General features: G+C 51.3%; 8 protein-coding genes across 8 annotated transcripts; 5 read left to right on the top strand and 3 right to left on the bottom strand.

Moving 5' to 3' along the window:
• Positions 1–64: 64 nt before the first annotated feature.
• On the top strand, positions 65–465 carry SCP_0701820 (hypothetical protein; the record flags this gene model as incomplete). The annotated part of the gene is made up of 3 exons (XM_027760109.1): positions 65–183; positions 245–276; positions 350–465. The coding sequence occupies 3 exons, from the start codon at positions 65–67 to the stop codon at positions 463–465; spliced, it is 267 nt and encodes an 88-aa protein (XP_027615910.1).
• A 106-nt stretch (positions 466–571) lies between these two features.
• Positions 572–1,822, bottom strand: SCP_0701810 (hypothetical protein; the record flags this gene model as incomplete). Its single annotated transcript, XM_027760108.1, has 3 exons — positions 572–643; positions 701–1,683; positions 1,729–1,822. 3 exons carry the CDS (start codon positions 1,820–1,822, stop codon positions 572–574), a joined length of 1,149 nt encoding a protein of 382 aa, XP_027615909.1.
• Positions 1,823–2,144: 322 nt separating this feature from the next.
• Positions 2,145–3,323, top strand: SCP_0701800 (Uncharacterized protein; the record flags this gene model as incomplete). Its single annotated transcript, XM_027760107.1, has 6 exons — positions 2,145–2,309; positions 2,368–2,472; positions 2,526–2,537; positions 2,593–2,762; positions 2,822–2,931; positions 2,986–3,323. The coding sequence occupies 6 exons, from the start codon at positions 2,145–2,147 to the stop codon at positions 3,321–3,323; spliced, it is 900 nt and encodes a 299-aa protein (XP_027615908.1).
• Positions 3,324–3,453: 130 nt separating this feature from the next.
• On the bottom strand, positions 3,454–4,533 carry SCP_0701790 (ADP-ribosylation factor 6; the record flags this gene model as incomplete). The annotated part of the gene is made up of 11 exons (XM_027760106.1): positions 3,454–3,493; positions 3,543–3,568; positions 3,620–3,628; positions 3,686–3,719; positions 3,777–3,835; positions 3,889–3,969; positions 4,027–4,048; positions 4,100–4,245; positions 4,297–4,341; positions 4,394–4,439; positions 4,493–4,533. The coding sequence occupies 11 exons, from the start codon at positions 4,531–4,533 to the stop codon at positions 3,454–3,456; spliced, it is 549 nt and encodes a 182-aa protein (XP_027615907.1).
• A 175-nt stretch (positions 4,534–4,708) lies between these two features.
• On the top strand, positions 4,709–7,439 carry SCP_0701780 (Pet127-domain-containing protein; the record flags this gene model as incomplete). Its single annotated transcript, XM_027760105.1, has 11 exons — positions 4,709–5,351; positions 5,407–5,476; positions 5,529–5,661; positions 5,717–5,863; positions 5,920–6,048; positions 6,099–6,218; positions 6,274–6,396; positions 6,456–6,553; positions 6,602–6,806; positions 6,865–7,045; positions 7,099–7,439. The coding sequence occupies 11 exons, from the start codon at positions 4,709–4,711 to the stop codon at positions 7,437–7,439; spliced, it is 2,190 nt and encodes a 729-aa protein (XP_027615906.1).
• A 355-nt stretch (positions 7,440–7,794) lies between these two features.
• SCP_0701770 (hypothetical protein) lies at positions 7,795–10,288 on the bottom strand (the record flags this gene model as incomplete). Its single annotated transcript, XM_027760104.1, has 11 exons — positions 7,795–8,046; positions 8,103–8,123; positions 8,181–8,217; positions 8,278–8,344; positions 8,393–8,513; positions 8,566–8,624; positions 8,680–8,714; positions 8,768–9,645; positions 9,938–9,967; positions 10,120–10,155; positions 10,214–10,288. The coding sequence occupies 11 exons, from the start codon at positions 10,286–10,288 to the stop codon at positions 7,795–7,797; spliced, it is 1,611 nt and encodes a 536-aa protein (XP_027615905.1).
• Positions 10,289–14,288: 4,000 nt separating this feature from the next.
• Positions 14,289–16,098, top strand: SCP_0701760 (4-O-methyltransferase 1; the record flags this gene model as incomplete). Its single annotated transcript, XM_027760103.1, has 8 exons — positions 14,289–14,498; positions 14,556–14,694; positions 14,744–14,921; positions 14,984–15,216; positions 15,277–15,425; positions 15,484–15,538; positions 15,601–15,905; positions 15,961–16,098. 8 exons carry the CDS (start codon positions 14,289–14,291, stop codon positions 16,096–16,098), a joined length of 1,407 nt encoding a protein of 468 aa, XP_027615904.1.
• A 488-nt stretch (positions 16,099–16,586) lies between these two features.
• On the top strand, positions 16,587–18,111 carry SCP_0701750 (Dual specificity protein kinase FUZ7; the record flags this gene model as incomplete). The annotated part of the gene is made up of 5 exons (XM_027760102.1): positions 16,587–17,027; positions 17,096–17,372; positions 17,421–17,545; positions 17,595–17,990; positions 18,043–18,111. 5 exons carry the CDS (start codon positions 16,587–16,589, stop codon positions 18,109–18,111), a joined length of 1,308 nt encoding a protein of 435 aa, XP_027615903.1.
• Between the last annotated feature and the right edge of the window lie 243 nt (positions 18,112–18,354).

Raw genomic sequence — 18,354 nt, 5'->3', positions numbered from 1 at the left:
CGCGTTGGGTCACGCGGTCGTGGACAGCCTTAATGGGCGCTAAAGTGCCTTGTATCTGCCCTTCATGTCATTGATGCTGGGATACAATGCTCTCGACGACACCAGTCCACGCTGGGGCGCCCCTCCTACTCCCTCTACAGACGAGCTTATAAGAGATGCTATCAGGAAGGAGCAGCTCGTCAAGTACGCTCATGCTCTAGTTTTTGCACCTTTCTTCTACGTAGCTGAACAAACTCGTCCGCAGAGAACTCGTCGCATCCCAGGATGATCTTCGAGGTTCGTCCCATCAACCATACGTCGATTGGCTTCTTTTCTGATACGTTTACTACGCTGAATAATCAACATGTAGCCCTGCTCACAAAAGTGAAGAGTGTCCAGAGAGACGTTGACAAGCTCGCGTCGGAAAACGAGACTCTGCAGATGTACATTGATAATCTCACAATGCAGATGGCAAAGCGGCGCTGATGCCTCTGCATTGCAAATATCGGACATAACACATCATAATCTATTGCCTCTCGAACTTGGACAAACACACAGCGAAGTCTCTAAATTCTCCCGTACACTACGGAAGTCAGTTCATGAACGCAAAATTCGAAACCGATTTGCGTCTCGGAAAGTGGCGAACAGGTACAGGATCTTCTCTCTGCAGAAAATTTGTCAGATCCAGGGTCAACAGACTGTACAACCGAGGGGCTCTTACCGTCCACACGGGCAGCGCGTCAGTACACAGTTCAATGCCTCTCTTCTCGCATTTCCTCTGCAGCAGGGCAAAATCCGGATGTGTCTCCGTGGCAGCATCGCAAGTCACAATGCGTAGTCTAGGAAGGGTGTCGATGACGGAGATGATGGAGCGAAGCGACGGGCTGGAGCTCCATACAGGGTTGCGGAAACCCAGATGCTCGAGCGACGATGGAAGCCCGACTAGCTGGGGGAAGGGCGACACTTGGTAGAACACAGCTTCCTCCAGGTTGGGACAGTGCCTGAGAACGGCCTGTGCATGCGCGCTGTACCGAGTCAGACGAAGCGAGCGGAGACGCGCCCCGTGCTCCGCGAGCAGGTCGTCCCACTTAGGCCCCGGGACGTCTCGGAACTCGGCGATCTGCAGGTCTGTCTCCGGATTGGACAACAGCCAGCGCGCAATTTCAGGAGACGGATTGCGATGCAGGATAAGTTCGTAGAGCTTAAGATTGGAAGAACGGGCAGGGGGAGTAGCATTGAGCTCCGTGCCTATCCTGAGGAATCGCACAGTAGGCCATACACCGAGGAGTTGGAAGAGAATGGGAGATTGGATACCGCACAGTAGGATGCTCAGCGCCTGTATGTGGATCGCGGATCGACCATTGGCAAGACACCGGAGCTCGCTCATCGTCTCCTCGTCAAACTCGTGGATTCCGGAGACACGGATAACGACTTCGTAGAGTCGGCTGCATCGCGACAGCACCATGGGAAAACCCCTGACGGTGTGATGAGGAACGTTCAGGTGCCCCACCAGCATGTCGACAGTGCGCACGAAGCTGCCCAGCCTGCGGCCGCGCCCGGTCGACGGGTCAGTCGCGTAGTAGAAGCTTTCGATCGCCTGTCCAAAGTCGCCGTGTCCAAACTGGACAGAACGGAAGAGTAATTGCTGCGACGGCTCTCTCCATGAGGGTGACACGAGAGAACACGCCTTGAGAGTTCTAAGGTCTGGTGTCTTCAGAGTAATGTCAGAAGACTTGGTAGAAGTCTGACTTATGTGCTCAGCCATCGGCTGTGCCAGAGCACCAGCATCATAGTAAGCCCACTCCAGTATGCTGATGATCAGCTCTGGCGGCAACGTATCCATGTCTGCACTTGTGAGCGATTGGGACTTGGACGCACCCGGCCACGTAGATTTACCTGAGTACCTAGACTAAATTATTAGTCGCGTCGTTTGAGTTGAGGCGGTGGCTATACAGCTTCTAAACAAAGTTCTGTGGGGCTGTCCGGAGGAGCTCGAGATACTGTAGGTTTGCTGTAGGTTCCAAGTAACTTGCTAAGTTACCCGGACATACCAGCTGAGTCAGCAGCTATGAGAGATACTTTTATACTCGACGCGTGACACGAACCATTCGTGGTGACGCGTCCGCGAGTTCTATCTCAACACGACGAGCACACTTCGGTCCTTCATGGCTGAACCCCGCATCGCGTTCAAGGCTGGTCGCGCATTCCGGCGCGAGGGCACTAACCTCGTCGATGCTGATTCGACCAAGGGCGCCATCATCTTGCAGAACGGAGACGACGGGCTGCTGCATTTTATTTGGAAGAACAGAACTAGTAATGAGGTGGAGGAGGTGCGTGATACATTCACGTGTTCCATGTGTGCTTCTGAAGGACTTATCTTGCTCGTAGGATCTGATTTTATTTCCGACCGACGCGTCGTTCGTTAAGGTGGAACAGTCGGCTTGGGGTCGGACATATGTATTGAAGTTTGCTTCGTCCAACCAGAGACATTTCGTACGTCCTCGACACCGTTATATATTCTATGCACTTAACTTTATGCGTTGCAGTTTTGGATGCAGGTGCTTCATCTCCCTTCTCTGTGTTCCTGCGGACAGTGCTCATCTTGCACCACAGAATGCAGATCCCAGCCGAGACACCGAGTTTGTGAGCAATGTCAACCGACTACTGACCGACCCGCAGACCATCCCTATCTGGTGGGCACCCGGGTATAATCCCGCCGAAAACTCTCAGGCGTCGACCTCCACTGCAGCAGCAGCAGCGGGCCCTTCTCAACCCGGTACCTCGTAGGTCGTCTCGGATGTGCCCTTGCCTGTAGCGCCGACAATGAGATGATATATGACAGGTCACCGGGTGCTGCTGGTTTCCAACCGACCCCTGAGCAACTGGCACAGATACAGTCCATCGTTGCATCCATGAACACCTCTGCCACTGCCCCTGCTCCTCCACAGCCAGGTAGGTGCCATCCGTCCAAGCTCAGCTGGTGTAATGCTTGTCCCCATTCTCTAGACCTTTCCCTCACGGACATCCTCACCCCGGCAACGCTGACCCCGCTTTTCACCTCACACCCCGAGCTCATCCCAGCACTCTTTCCCCATCTGCCCGCGGATTTGCCGACACCGCCGTCGCAGGCAGCTCTGCAGCAAATCATCGCGTCGCCCCAGTTCCGGGCGGCAGTGCGGAACTTCGACCAGGCGCTACGGACGGGGCTTCTCGGCGGTTTGGTGAGGGGCTTAGGGTTGCCAGAAGAAGCCGGGATGGGCATCGAACCGTTCTTGCGGGCCATCCAGGAGCAAGCGAGGACGGAAGGGGGGCGGGAGGGCAACGATAGGATGGATACTGACTGAAAGCTGGCTCTTTAGACGGACGCGTGTGAAGCTTCGGTCTTTTTATTGAGTAATTGAAATCAGTATGTGGGGTACAATACAATTCCGTCCTGAGATACAATGTCCCGCATAAAAGTGTGGTATAGATATGTTAGTGGCTGCACCTGGCGAGCCACTGGAGGACAACGTCTCTGAAGGCAACTCAGTTTAGGCTTTCCATGCCATAGGGAGAATACCCACAGATTGTGTTGGCTCTTCATTGAACACTGAGCAGCACTTGTGAATGACGAGAGGGAACGTGGCATAAAATGACTTACTGAATAGCACTGCAGGATCTGACGTCAGATATCATCCTCAAGAGCTCATTTTAAAGGTGCACGTACCGAAACTGGTCTGTTATGAATTTTATCCAGTTGCCTGTATTTCAATATGATGTTGTCAAGACACGAGCAGGACAAATCGAACTATGCCTACAGTGCTTTGATCAACTCACTCACGGGCGCATGTCCTTCCAGATCGTTCTTATTACCGAGCTGTACAACAAGGGTAAGTTCCAAGGACGTAGGCTAAATTATTCACAACCTACGACGAGTAACGGTATACCGGCTAGACTTGGCTGCGCAAGAAGCTGGTGGAGCTCAAACCGGGCAGTGTCAAACTTCTCCCTCTGCAGGAATCGAAACGTTGTCGGTAGGTAACGACACAAACTGAAAGATGGACACACATCCATAGAATCCACTACGAACCTGGATGCACATGTTAAATTCAGTACGACTAACTTCGAATGAAGGGCTCACACGACAGCGTCTACACCATTGCAATAGCGCTCCCATATAGACCTATACCTGGGCTGGCCAGCAACGTCCCAGATCTTCAGTGTAACATTCCCTCTGCGGACCTTTCTGAAGTTGAACGCAACCGTGGGCACGACGTCTTCACTCCACTATGAGGGGAAGTGTGAGAGGGGCGTCCAGCCTCGCAAAACATTACACACTTGACCAGATCCTATGACATTCACAAAAGAAGTCTTTCCTGAGGCCTGCGGTGAGGTACGTCAGAGGGAACATATGTTGTCAAGTGTGTGAGCTCGCCTGCAGCCCTACAATAGAGATTTCAGCGGTTTTGGAGAAGAACAGACTGCGGGAGAGATGTCACAACGCATGTAAACATGGAAGATATGCGATACACACCCGCTGAACCATTGCAGGAAGGATGAGAAGAAGGAGACCATGTAGATACCACAAATTCCGGCAGTGGAGCAGAGGACAGTCTCTAAGCGCCGAGCCAGATATTCTTCCAGCGCGGTCACGGTCGGTCTTCCGAGTCTCTCTCTGCCACTTCGACGATTTGAACCTTGCTCTTATTGCTTTCATAGATTTTTTTGTTGAGCTCCGGGGCTATTTTTCATGCCTCTCTCATCTGATGTCTCCTCAAGAGTCCTGGGTCGTCTTGCTCGCAGACACCGGTGTCCTTCCCGTGGTCGTTTCTCCAGCAGCACTGCTCCCAAGCCAGAGAATACAGAGTCTCGAAATGATAGACCGGAGACCTTACACTCGAACCATGCGAATGCCAGCACTTCATCTCTGACAGATCCGGTGGCAGAGTCGTCCGGCCCACCACCTCCGTTGTTTCCGTCTCGCTCTGAATTGTTCGCGAATTTGTTTGGAAAGGCAGGCGCAGACCCATTTTCGCTTGCGTCAAATGAGGCATCCACTAGTAGTGCCTCCTCAGCGGTGCCTGGCAGTACGCTGGTCCACAGTAGCGACGTCCCTGAGAGCTCACCGAAGACCAGGGAAATTCCACCTCACGATCTCGATGCTGCGCTCCATGAACTATCTCTCAGCAGCCGGCTTCTAGAACGGATAACGCTCGAGGATACCAGCAATATCAACGAGTCTAATGTCCGTCAAAGCCTCGATTTCCTTAAGCAAATACAGCACATGAACGCTCCCAGGCAGCCTGTGGAAGCATCTCGCAGATACAGATTACCTTGGTACAAACGCCGCGTTGGGGGCGTAATATCTAATTCAGATCAGATTGTCCTCACAGGTGAGTTTGGCTTGAAATGCAGTGTCACTGGTTTATTTGACGCAACGGTTGATAGATTTAACTCCGCCAACCAGAACACGACCCATTTCGACGTTAAAGCATGGTTTGAATCGCGTTTTGTTCAAGTCAGTCCACTGTCCCGCTGTATTCCATCCCAGCTCATGTATTCGTGCCTAGTTCTGGAGTCACCTGGTTACAAGATCCAAGATCATCAGTGTATAACTTTCATCCCAAACTCAAGAAGATCCCCAAAGTGGACACGTTTGCATTTGATCGTCTGACTGGTTTCGTAACCAGTTCCAAGGATGAAGTGCGGTTTCGTTACTCCGTCGTTGCCCTCCCTCTAATTTTCACATGTGCATCAGGATCTGTGGCAACTCGCAAAGAAAGAAGGATGCACCTTCGTTGGTTCGACCTCTTCGCTCACTGGAGTGCTCAGCCATATATACTTCTTACTATCCGACGACAAGTTGGTCGACCTGCACAATCTCACCAGCGCATTTCGACGAGAAGTCAGTACCTGTTTCGGTAAATTTGTAAGATGATATTATTCTGATATTCCCTCCAGCCTCGCACGTTCACTCCAGGACAGCGGATGCCTGTCTCTGTGGTCCTGAGGTATCGGGATGGCGTTTACTCCGTTGACTCCGATGTTTCTCATCTAGATGTCATGAAGGAGTCGATCCTCTCGAAACTGGTTAGCAATGATAGCGATTTATGGTGAATTCGCTGATCCCTTGAGTCTAGGGAATCATGATGGAGAAAGTCTTCACTACGTCATGGGATAGGGTGCAGAATCTGCTAGACCGCCCGCCGACAGAAGACATGAATGTCGTCCCGGAGAAAGAGGCGTATCGCTATGCGAAAGTGAGAACCATCGCTCATGACTTCTGAGTTTTACTGATTCCACGATTATCTGCAGTGCGGCAAATTCGTGATGCGTGCACAGCTGGATTGTCATCACAGCTCTCTCCCCGGTACGGGTGTGTTCGACATCAAAACTCGCGCTGCTATGCCAATCCGACTTGACGTGTGGAATTATCAGGTTGGAGCGCATCAGGCAGATCTCTTCTCCCTCTAACCGATTGTTTAACCCTTGCATAGGACCACGTCGACTACCGGATAAAGTCTGTTCATGGTCCGGTGGAGAGTTTCGAGAAGGAGTACTATGATCTCATCCGCTCCGCCTTCTTGAAATACAGGCACGTTTCATTGTCTGCTGAGGAGTGAGATGCTGATATCTCTCGAAGTTTTCAAGCTCGTATCGGAAATATGGACGGCGTCTTTGTCGCTTTCCATAACACAGATCAAATCTTTGGATTTCAATACATACCTCTAGAGGAGATGGACATGCGACTTTATGGTGACTCAAAAGCTGGTCCTCGCGTATTCACACGATGCATAGGTCTTATGCAAGCGATATTTTCCGAAATTACCACGTATCTCCAGGAGCAGGCATGTTCTTTGACCTTGAGGGCCGACCACTGCTCATTTCTTTAATACATTCCTGCAGGACGTACGCTGTACGTTTGAGACGCGGGAATTTGGGAAATTCATGAACGTGTGGATTGAACCCCTGGAATGGCTGCACGGAGAGGACAAGCCCATTCTGCAGCTAGACATCAAGCTGTGGAACTACGTGGGAACCGAACAAGTCTCTGGTGTGAAGGCTGTCGACTCGGTTGATCAGGAGTGTACGCTCCGCCTCGTTCTCTCCTTGTGGTTTCTTGCCTCAAACTTCTCCCAGGGCACGTCAGCTACTCCATCGCGAAGTCGTCGCTCGGGGCGGACCGCATCCTCGCCAACCGGCAGGCCGCGTACAACCGGCAGCTGCACATGTACAGGTTTGGCTTGAACATCAACGACGTAGTGGAGCACGGGGACGGGGTAACCGAGGAGACCTTCGAAAAGGCGGCGCAAGCCCGCGCCGCTGTCTTCCAGACGGCGGCTCGTGCCAAGGTGGGTGCAGCCCGACGTGCCGAACGCGCTTCTGCAAGCTTCAAAGAGCCTTCAGCACAAGACCTTGCGGGCATCCTCAGTGCTATAATGCCACGGTCCGAAAACCCAGCAGAGAGGGAACCCTCATAGTGTACGCTATGCCGCAAACCTTAAGAACTTTACGAAACGTCGTGGTGGCGGAATCAATGTCGAGTCAAGGCTCAAACAGCTGTCTTCGTTACCGGTCTGTTTAGCAGCACTTCGTTCACGGATGTTCGCCCAGGCCTTGCAAGACCTCTGCGCCGCTTGACTGCATTCTCGATAATAGGAAGAATAAAAGTAGAATACTGTACATGTACTAATGTAACATCCACACCCACATGCTTGCAACTACCATTACGTCCATTTCGCAACTTCAATAACACATTACTCAAAGGCGGGTTCCGATCGTAGATTTGGCAGACTCACCTTACTTCGCATCACCAAAGAGATAAACGCCAGCCAATTACCCAGCAACTTTGGTCCCTAGTGGGTGCTCACCCTCGACTTCGGTATCAGGATCCTCCTCGATGTCAGGCACATTGATTGTATCATCCTTCTCCTCCCTTTCCATCTGGTCACGCATGACAGCAACGTCCTGGTCCACCTTTGCGGCGACCCTGTCAACACCTGCCGCTTGAGCGAGAGAGACACGAGCACGATGGGGAGCAAGATGAGCGGATCGTCGAGGAGGCCGTCTGAGACGACGGCGCGCAACCTGAGGGCTCAGCGTTTAATATTCCACAACGACTACTTGAAATTGAAGGAACGAACCATGACTGGGACAGAGCATCTCTACAGGAAAGGATAGAACGTCACCAAGTTGATCTAGGTCTGAGGAGAAAATCTCACCTGGACGAGGTAATGGGAGGTCGAACCGAGCAGAATCCTAGGAATGACGGGTGTTAAAATTGGATGGCAGATGAAAGACAATAGCAGCAGGGTTCACCCTTTCAAATTACCCAAACCGCGTGAACCAACAATGAGCATCGTGGGCTCGACAAAATCGACGACATCTGTATATACATGAGACGGGTCAAATATAATGGTAGACGCGAGGGTACCGAGCAGCATGTGTCGTGCATTCTTGGCATGCCACGCTTGACATGATATAGTGACCTGCAAGTGTGTACGCTGAAGAAGACTAGTGGCCTGGCGAACGAGAATATATGCCAATGCTTGACGCTGTTCATGGTGATGAGTTTAAACGGCAGGGCCAGTATCACATGCCACCTACCTCTTGCTGGCTTCGCAGCTTCGTGGCTCGGTCTGCTGGATTTGGAATGGGAGGATCAACTAAAGAGTAGAACAGTCAGCGAGAGCCAGATGAAGTAGGCCTGAACCCACTTACCCTTGCTGTCGTTCTCGATGATGGTCACAATGAGCCTAAGAATATAGGTCAGGTGGGCGTGCGATGGGATGAATAATTGGGCACATACATCTCGTCCCCATCTCTCAGGACCGTTCCAATACCCCATTCTAAGGCATATCTACTCTCATCACTGAGATCGCTGGCGAGAACATATCTCTTGGGACGCCTCCCTGTCTCCTCCAAAGTACGAGCGGGGTCACCATGCGTGAGTGTGATGGTACACCGATCTCGCTGAAATACAGGTCGCGACGAGACCAAGGGCAACGCATCGTGGGTCCTAGTGGATTTGCGACGACGTGGATTGCGAGAACCGGTGTTCAGAGTGGACGGGAAATAAGGTTCCGGAGGTACGACAACGTTGACTCCTTCTCCCAAAGGATCAGGCACGTCTACGACATCATGCTCTCCAACATCTGCCGGTATGAGTGAATTTCTTTCAGTATTTCGCTCTGTCACCGGGTCGAGTTGATCGTCATCGCTCCACGACTCCTCAGAGCTCTCCTCGGAGCTCTCCTCTCCGGATTCCTCGTCCTCGTGCGCCGAAAGACTGAATGCGTTGCGAGGTCGGATTTGGGACACTTCCGCGTCAGACTCGACGTCGGACTGCGAAAGAGCCTCTACAGTGGGGGAGGTCTCGCGCTCACGTGTGCTTAATCTCCGCAGACGAAAAGGAGATTGACTTCGGGTGCGTCCTCTAGAGCTGGATCGCTCGTCTTCCGCCACTCCAGAGAAGGAAGACGACCGAAAGTTTGCCTTATCCTTCTCTGTCTTCTCCGAACGACCTCTCTCATCGCTGCTTCCACGACTAAGCGAGAGAGAAGATAGACCACCCATCATAGAGCTCAACGACATCCTAGTGAAGGATCCTGTGTTGCGCGAATTGTCCGGGGGCTTGAGATAACCCATTTGCAGGGAAGTGGAGGAAGTTGTACGTTCGAGAGCATTCTGTGAATCGAGCTCCTTGGTCAGCGTGCTTGCTGAATTGGAGAGACGCCTGGATGACACTAATGGGGTCATAGATCGTGTGAGCAGCAACGAGCTGATGGACTGCGAGGAATCGGATCGTCTGAATGGCGATGGACCAGTATTCAGTGCTTGCTCGTTCGTCAACTCTTCTCGCGGCGAGGTGGCTTTGTGCTTGCCCCTCCATCCTCGCTTACGAGGCGGGTCGGTCATGGCAGTCCCGGGGTTGCGACTTCGAGGCGATGATAAAGGGGAGAGGAAGAGAGTAGCTCACCTCGGCCCTGTCTGCTTCTCCGGACAAAGCCTGTGCGAGGATGGTCAGTAACAGAATTGACGCGGCAGAGCCACAGTCACGTAAACGAATGCGAAATGAGGTCCGGGGGAGATTGCCGTCGTCACAGCCGAGCGAACGCGTGAGATCTAGGCAACCGCAAGTTTGTAATTTAAAAGACGCACAAAGTCAGCGGCTTGTTCTACATTTCCACCTTTATTCTGCGAAATGTTGTGTGAAAAATCAGCTCCCGACAACGGAGGTAGCCGCTGGGTGTACCTCCAGCGCAAACTTGGCCGTCTTCTCAGATATGCCCAGCTTGCACAACTGCTCTAGCTCCTTTGAGGGTTGCATACCTTCGACAATGTAGTGAGATAAAGCTGAAGGGGAAACTGGTTGGACAGAATGAAGCGTCGGTGGAATGGGCGTTTTTTATGTTGAAGGCCGCCGGCTTGTGTGCGACCCGGACGGTCTCACGTTCTAGGTCAATTCAAGACGTCATCGATATGATATATCTCATTTCTTATCGATCGCTCTACCATGTACGGTGGTGCGAGCGTAGGATATATTGCATCTCAGACAACAGCGGATGAGGGCACACCCCCCGAGCATAATACCACCACGTCGCATACCGAACAATTTGAAGACATCAGAATCCAGTCAGCAGTTCTAACAACTCACCCCTAGTAGGCATCTTCCAACAGATCCTCTTATCATGTTTTGCATCAGTCAGGTCTAGAAATGCAGTACGGCCCAGCGAAGTGCTCACTTCGTGCGAAAATCCACTGTGCACTGTGCTCAGTGAGACACCGATATCCTGAGGAACGACAATTGAACCAGGGTTGTCCGGTAGCTCTGTAAACCATTCTTGCAGACGAAACAAACACAAAATTTTCAATGTTAATTCCATACATTCATGATTGACTGGCCTGCAAACAGGGTGTATAAGATGATCTGTAGACCACAGCAGCCGTCACGTCATCACATACCACGCACGCCGTTCACCCCAGGTGTATCAGTAAATCCATAAGAAAGACCAATCTGTCAGCACCAAGTTCATCCATGCATAAACTGGCGCATCGGCATGCACCGTGTAGGAGATGACCTGTTCACCACTTGAACAGATTGTTTCTTGCGCACCACGCGGGCCGACGCGTCACAGGTGTGTCAAGAGATACATGCAATGCCTATCAGTCGAATATCAAGTACAGTGGAGGGAAATGCTTACACCGACCGTGCCTCGGCGTGAGTGTACATGGAACCGTGGGGACAATGGTGCGTAGCTCCAGAACGCGCTTCAAGCAAAAAATGCTGACCAGCGTAGGGAAGATGGCTGTGAGTAAACATATAATGACACTCACAACTGTTATGACATCCCTACGGCTACTAAGAGAGCTGTTCTTGCCCCGGGCAGTGAAGCCTGTGATCGGCTTTGGCCAATCATGAACCTGCGGAATACATGTTTATTTCTGCCTATTCAGGTTTGTGTCACGCTCACTGGAAACTAGGTACATAAAACTTACCTGTCGTCTGATTTATTGGTTGTTCAGCCTTGCCTTTGGTGGTCCTTAAGTCGCGGGAAATGCACCGAACCGAGTATATTCGGAAGGCAGGTTTTCAGCGAGTAGAGTAAAGACGAAAAGACCATCTACGCAGTTGAGCGCGTACTGTACTATTTCGACCAACTGCACTGTGACGCGTGACCCTCAGTTCGGCCAGATCGCTGTGACTAATGACAAATGGTTCAGAAGGCGTGGGAAAGCGGTGAACTGACCTTGGCTTGAGTTCGGAAACGTGACGTGTGACCCAGTTCAGGGTTGCGTGGTTGGTCGAAATACACTGTCACTGGAGGCAAAAGTGAATGTTCTGCCTTGGAACAGTGTCTGAACATCCAAGGAACAGATTACGTTTTTGGACATGTCACATGTTCTGAACATGGTAAGGAACATCTAATATGTCTCGCACAATGTTCCATTGGAGAGCATGCTGGAGACATGTTGCATGTACCATTCTGGAACATATAATATGTCTCACACAATGTCTCATTGGAGAATGTCCTGCAGACTTGCTGCATGTTTCATTCTGGAACATTTATCATTTTGCTACTATATTCTGGGCTTGTCTCTTGGTGCAATATGCTCTGTATAATAAGGATTTTCCATGGCCAAACACATTACATTTCTGGCTGCTGTTAATCTTCAGAACATTGTGAGAAGATGTTAAGTGCTCCTACTCCAAACATACAAGATGTCCTGGGCACCAAGAACATTTGCAGTACATGTAAAATTTTAGTAAAATTTTAGTATGTATCATACATGTACTGCAGATGTTCTTGGTGCCCAGGACATCTTGTATGTTTGGAGTAGGAGCACTTAACATCTTCTCACAATGTTCTGAAGATTAACAGCAGCCAGAAATGTAATGTGTTTGGCCATGGAAAATCCTTATTATACAGAGCATATTGCACCAAGAGACAAGCCCAGAATATAGTAGCAAAATGATAAATGTTCCAGAATGAAACATGCAGCAAGTCTGCAGGACATTCTCCAATGAGACATTGTGTGAGACATATTATATGTTCCAGAATGGTACATGCAACATGTCTCCAGCATGCTCTCCAATGGAACATTGTGCGAGACATTAGATGTTCCTTACCATGTTCAGAACATGTGACATGTCCAAAAACGTAATCTGTTCCTTGGATGTTTCCAAGGCAGAACATCCACTTTTGCCCCCAGTGTGTACAGTATTCAACGCCTCGGCTAACTCCGACGCCTCGACTTCAAGATCTATAATCCTCTACAACTGTCTACAAAAAAATACAGCCTGCACGAATTTACATGTCAAGCCCTTAAGTTGATGAGTCCCGTTCCTGATTGGGACCTGGTCCGGAATATAGCTCCTCTTGATAATGAAATGTCTATGATCGAGGCGTGCGAGCGTTCAGTCTGTTCAAGGAGGGAGTCTTTGACACAGCATCCACAGCCTATCACTTCGACCGGGTGTTATCTTTGCATCTGACAACAGCTCTTTGTGAGAGTCGGTGAGAGTCGATTTGTTGTTGTCGTTTCCAAAGAATGCTGTACTTTCTCTTTCGACACGTTCGTCCACTGAACCGCGTGAAATTTGGGAGCATCGAGGGAAAATCCGTATCTGATCATTGCAAATGGTCTGTTTGTTCCCATCCCCCGCCATCAGAGGTAAGACTCGGATACCCACATGGGATCCGACTGCTTTACACTATCATGAACGCAAACCCGCTGAACCTCCTAGCACGAATTCCTGGGCCAATGACGCAACAATCCTTCTTCACAAGGTCTTCTCTGCCACTGCACTGTGCATCTTGAGTCGGACCCGGGGTAGGGAGTGACACAGGTTAACCCGGATTATGACCGGGTGAAACTCGCAGGTAAACACGACGTGGAGTCTGTGACCGTACCCGACCCGTACCCGTTGATTTAAACCCGGGTTAACCTGCAGGTATAGCGCGGGTACCCGCGGATAACCTGTGGGTCAGGCGTGCAGCTGGCAAGTCTCCAAGAAACTGACGAATGTGATCTCACTACAGCAGGGAATAGTAGACGATGATCTGCGGGTGTCAACGACGCCTTATTGTGAGCGTTTCATTCGCGGTGGTCGCTGCGACCCACAAGCAACTAGCGCCCGTGTGCTCGCAGGAGCGCTCGTGTCACAGCAGGTTATGCCTATTTTCAGCCACTCAAGTACTCACCCGGAACCCGTGCGGGTCACCCGCACGGGTGTGACGTGGGTCGGGTCGCAGGTACACCCGGGCAGACGTTACCCATGTCACTCCCTAACCCGGGGCCTGTGTTTGTGTGCAGTGCATAGACGTGGGACTCGTTGCTTCAGAGAAATGCTTGGCCAGGAAGAAATGTCCACCTAAGCATTTATCACATCCCTAGGCGAGTGTTACAATCGGATAAGCAACCCTCTTCCACGACCATTGATTCTGTGTATTCCCATAAGGGAGCTTAGCGTGTATTTGGAATTTCCGAAGTTCGCACGAAGATGGCGCATCCGACGAAGAAGCGTACCGTGGCTACGTGAATGTGCGCTGGAAGAAGACAATCGGAAGACTGAGTCCTAGACTCTCTCAGGCTTGCGAGTCTAACCCATTGGGTTCCTGCGATCCTTTAAAATGACAGATGTCCTCGTTCACACTCTAGGTCCGTTCTTCCCCAAGGGATACCGAAGGCCCTTGTCTAGAAACAACTGTGCGTCCACTTCCGATCTATGGTCCTATGTCAAGCTGACGAGCCTTACACTCAATCTTTGAAACTGGATTGTTGCATTATTGCGTCAGCAGACATCGAAATACTGCTGATTCTCCGCCATGGATTTTGCCCAGCTGGAATCGCTCACAGCGCTCATCTCGAGCTCGGTCGCTCAGCTCAAAGAGCTTCAGAGCTCGCTGAAGACATCAGATAGTTCTTCGTCCAAGTCTGAGTTCCTCAAGCCATCCCTGCAGATCGTTGCTGCAGCTTCGCAGCTCATTGCCCTTGCCAGGACCCCTGAGCGCTATCTCATGGACCTGTCAACCGCGGTGCGTGCTATCTTGGGCGAATTTGCACTCACTGTTCTAAGTATTTTGCCCTTTCAGCATCAGCTGAGCTCTTCGCTCAGGGTTGTTGTCGAGACGAATGTCCCTGAGATCCTACGAGAGAAAGGTAAAGGCCCCAAGAAAGCCTTGCACGTGAAGGATATCGGGACGTACAATGGCGTCAACCATTTGAAACTTGGTGAGTCACGTCGTAATAAGGATCCACGCGGTGCTCATACGCTTTACAGGGCGTGTACTCCGTTTACTCGCGACCCATCACGTCTTCGACGAGGTATCGCCCAATGTATTCGCGAACAACACCATATCGTATGTGATGGACACCGGCAAATCATTTGCCGAACTGAAGGCGCATCCGGAAGAGAAGTACGACGGCACAACTGGTATTGCTGCTCTTGTTGGTCTCTTGTATGTTGCACGGGAATTCTGTTCTCTCAAGTCCAGCAGCGTATTGAGATGTTTCTTCGTAGCTCCGATGAGACCATGCATAATTCTGTTTTTATCGCCGACACCCTCAAAGATCCTGCGACGACAAACTCCTTCTCGCCCTACGATGCGCCGTTCTCGCGCGCCTGGGAAGGTGGCAAGCACCTCAAGATGTATGAATGGCTCAGTCTGCCTGAGAACCGCCCTCGTTTGAAGCGTTTCGGAATGGCCATGAACGGCATCAACAGCATGACGCCTCCGGACGCTATCTTGCACGGTAAGCAAAGTTAAAAGACCATTCGGCGTTTCTGCCTAATAATTTACAACGCTCCTGTAGGGTTCAACTGGTCCAGCCTTCCCGAAGGAAGCATTGTCATCGACTGCGGCGGAGGCGTCGGCTCTGTCTCCCTTCCCATCGTCCAAACGTGTCCCCAAGTCCATTTGATCGTTCAGGATACTGAGAGGGTCGTTGCCGAGGCACCTGCCGTAAGTACATTGATCTTCCACTGTTCTATCGCTCAATGTATTCACACCTTCTCTCTAGTTCTGGCAAGTAAATCATCCCGAGGCTTATGCGCAAGGTAGGATCTCGTTCCAAGGTACGTTCGCGCAGTCGAAGTCCCACACAGTCAAAGGTAGTGACATGGTGGGTATGCTGCAGCGCATGATTTTTTCAACCCGCAGCCTGCCGGCAATGGCAAAGCCGCCGTCTTCCTGCTGCGTATGATCATGCACAACTGGCCCGACGCCGAGTGCATCCAGATCCTGCAGCGCGTGCGCGACTGTATCGGAAACAACAAGGACTCCCGCATCGTCATCGTCGACAACATCATGCTGTTCGCCTCTCGCGACCAGACGATTGAAGGCCAGAACACTGGAAAGGCTGACCCAGAGGCGCTTGCGCCTGAGCCGCTACTGGCAAATTGGGGTGCGGCCAACTCTCTGTCGTACAAGCAGGACATCAATGTATGTGGTCGCGCACCCTCGTTCGCGATCGATCTTAACTTTTTTGGGGGTTCAGATGTTGAGCAACCACAATGCGATGGAGCGTACCGTTCCCGAGTTCGCAGAACTCCTTTCGAAGACGGGCTTCGCGATCGCGGAAGTGCATCAGGCTCATCAGAGCTGGCTGCCGCAGATCATCGCAGTTCCTGTTTGAACTTGGATGCGAGAAGAGTGATCTTTCATAGTCCTGCGTTGTGTTTTGGCGCGTTAATCTGGCGTAGTATCTATTCGTTCGCCTTCATCTTCCTGAAGATTCGGTACGGTGTTCAACACACTAGATTCAGTATCGCACAAGCGTATTTTTAGGATTTCAACAATATCATAGAACTGTACATCTTGCAGGAAGGATTTTTCGTAATGGACGGACTATCCTCAGTGTTGGTGGGCAAATGACGGGACCAAAAACATGAAGAGGGACATGCCGGAAATGCCGGCCGGGTAAGGATCTCGGAGATCTGCAGGCATCGTGGCCCCAATATTGTCGTAGCCCAAACACGGCTGCCGTTTCCTGCCCCGCATCCGTCACGTCCTTCGTCGCTGAACTGGTTTATGCGTACCCGTCCTACAGCAGTCGACGACGAGAGTCTTGTTCATCTACGTTTGTTCTGAATAATTCTCTGTTTCTCCAGTTTCTAGCTGGAAATGTCTGCGCCCGCTGGTCCTGTCCGCAAGAAGCGTAATTTCAAGGCGTTACAGCTCGATGTGTCCCAACCTCCGCCGGAACCCCAGCCTATGCCTATCCGTCTTGCCCCTGCACCAGGAGGTGCAGTAGGTAGCAAGAAACGACCACCCCCCATGACTCTCAAAGCTACTAAAGTCAGCACTGCAGTGAATGCTGACCCGGAGAGCGTAGTCGTGACGGAGAACGGCTCGACTTCTGCGCCGGCCACGGCTTCTGGGAATCGCATGACGTATCATACGACTCTCTCGACCACCTTGGCGAACCTGGACATGAACTCGGAGACCAAGTACTCTGACCTACGGAATGAGGATTTGAAGGATATGCAGGAGCTCGGCCAGGGTAACGGAGGCAGTGTGAAGAAGGTGGAACACGTTCCTACGGGAACCATCATGGCGAAGAAGGTGAGAATACCGCTGAGGCGCAGTATGCGCAAGTCGTCCGACCGTTTACGCGTCATCTTGACATCCAGATCGTCCTCATCGACGCGAAGCCGTCGGTAAGGAAACAGATACTGCGCGAGCTGCAGATCATGCATGACTGCAATTCCAATTATATCATCTCGTTCTATGGCGCGTTCATATCAGACCCGAACATCTGCATCTGTATGGAATTCATGGACAAGGGGTCTCTTGACGGGATCTACAAGAAGATTGGTCCGATTGACATAGAAGTGGTGGGGAAGGTTGCGCTTGCAGTTCTGGAGGGCCTCACGTATCTCTATGATGTCCATCGTATCATTCATCGCGGTATGCTACTCGAGTTAAGTGCTAGAAGCACGCTCTGACAGGTTCTAGATATCAAGCCGTCCAACATCCTGTTTAACTCGCAAGGGCAAATCAAGATTTGCGACTTTGGCGTGTCCGGAGAGCTCATCAACTCGATCGCAGATACTTTCGTAGGCACCTCAACCTATATGAGTGTATGTATTCCCCTACGTGCTCGCGTGATGTCTCTTAAGTCTCTTGTAGCCTGAACGTATACAGGGCGCGCAGTACACTGTTAAGTCGGATGTCTGGTCGCTTGGCATATCCCTCATTGAACTTGCCCTTGGACGTTTTCCCTTCGCCGACTCTTCATCCGATGATTCTGACTTGTCCGACTTTGAGGGCACGCTCTCGCCAAGTCGCCCGGGGCCCTTGATGACAAGGGAGCAGCGGGACAAGAAGAAGAAGCGCAAAAGCAAGGGTGTCAGTTTACAAGGTGGTGGAATGACAATGAGCATTTTGGAATTGCTGCAGCACATCGTGAACGAGCCCGCGCCGAAGCTGGCTCCGGAGGGCCGGTTCCCTAGCGAGGCAGAGGATTTCGTGGACAGTTGTCTCTTGAAGGATCCAGAGCAGAGACGGACACCGAAAGACTTGCTCGTGGGCAGCTATCTTCATCTCCCGGCTTTGTGGTGCTAAGTAGGCTTCACAGAAACATCCATGGATAGAGCACTCAAGGACAGCAGCATTCGACCTCGAGGCATGGGCATCGACATTTTAGACCCCTCTTTGACACTGTTTTTGTCATTCGTTCATCCTGTTATATCGTGCGCTGTCTTCACCAATTGCCCTTCGCGGCACAAACTCAGTACAGTCGGTGCTGTGACTCCCGGATTCTGATACCCACATGTTGTCGCTCGTAGCTCTGCTTTCCCTTCCTAGCAAACACCTGATGTAGTATAGGCGTTGGACTCACGCGCAGGGCAAGGCTTGCGTAATGATGCTGGGGTTGTATGTATGGAGT

The sequence above is a fragment of the Sparassis crispa genome, assembly GCF_003851025.1.
Source record: "Sparassis crispa DNA, contig_000006F, whole genome shotgun sequence".
Taxonomy (NCBI): domain Eukaryota; kingdom Fungi; phylum Basidiomycota; class Agaricomycetes; order Polyporales; family Sparassidaceae; genus Sparassis; species Sparassis crispa.
Note: the sequence above shows the minus strand (reverse complement) of the source record. Positions and strands in the feature narration are given on the sequence as shown.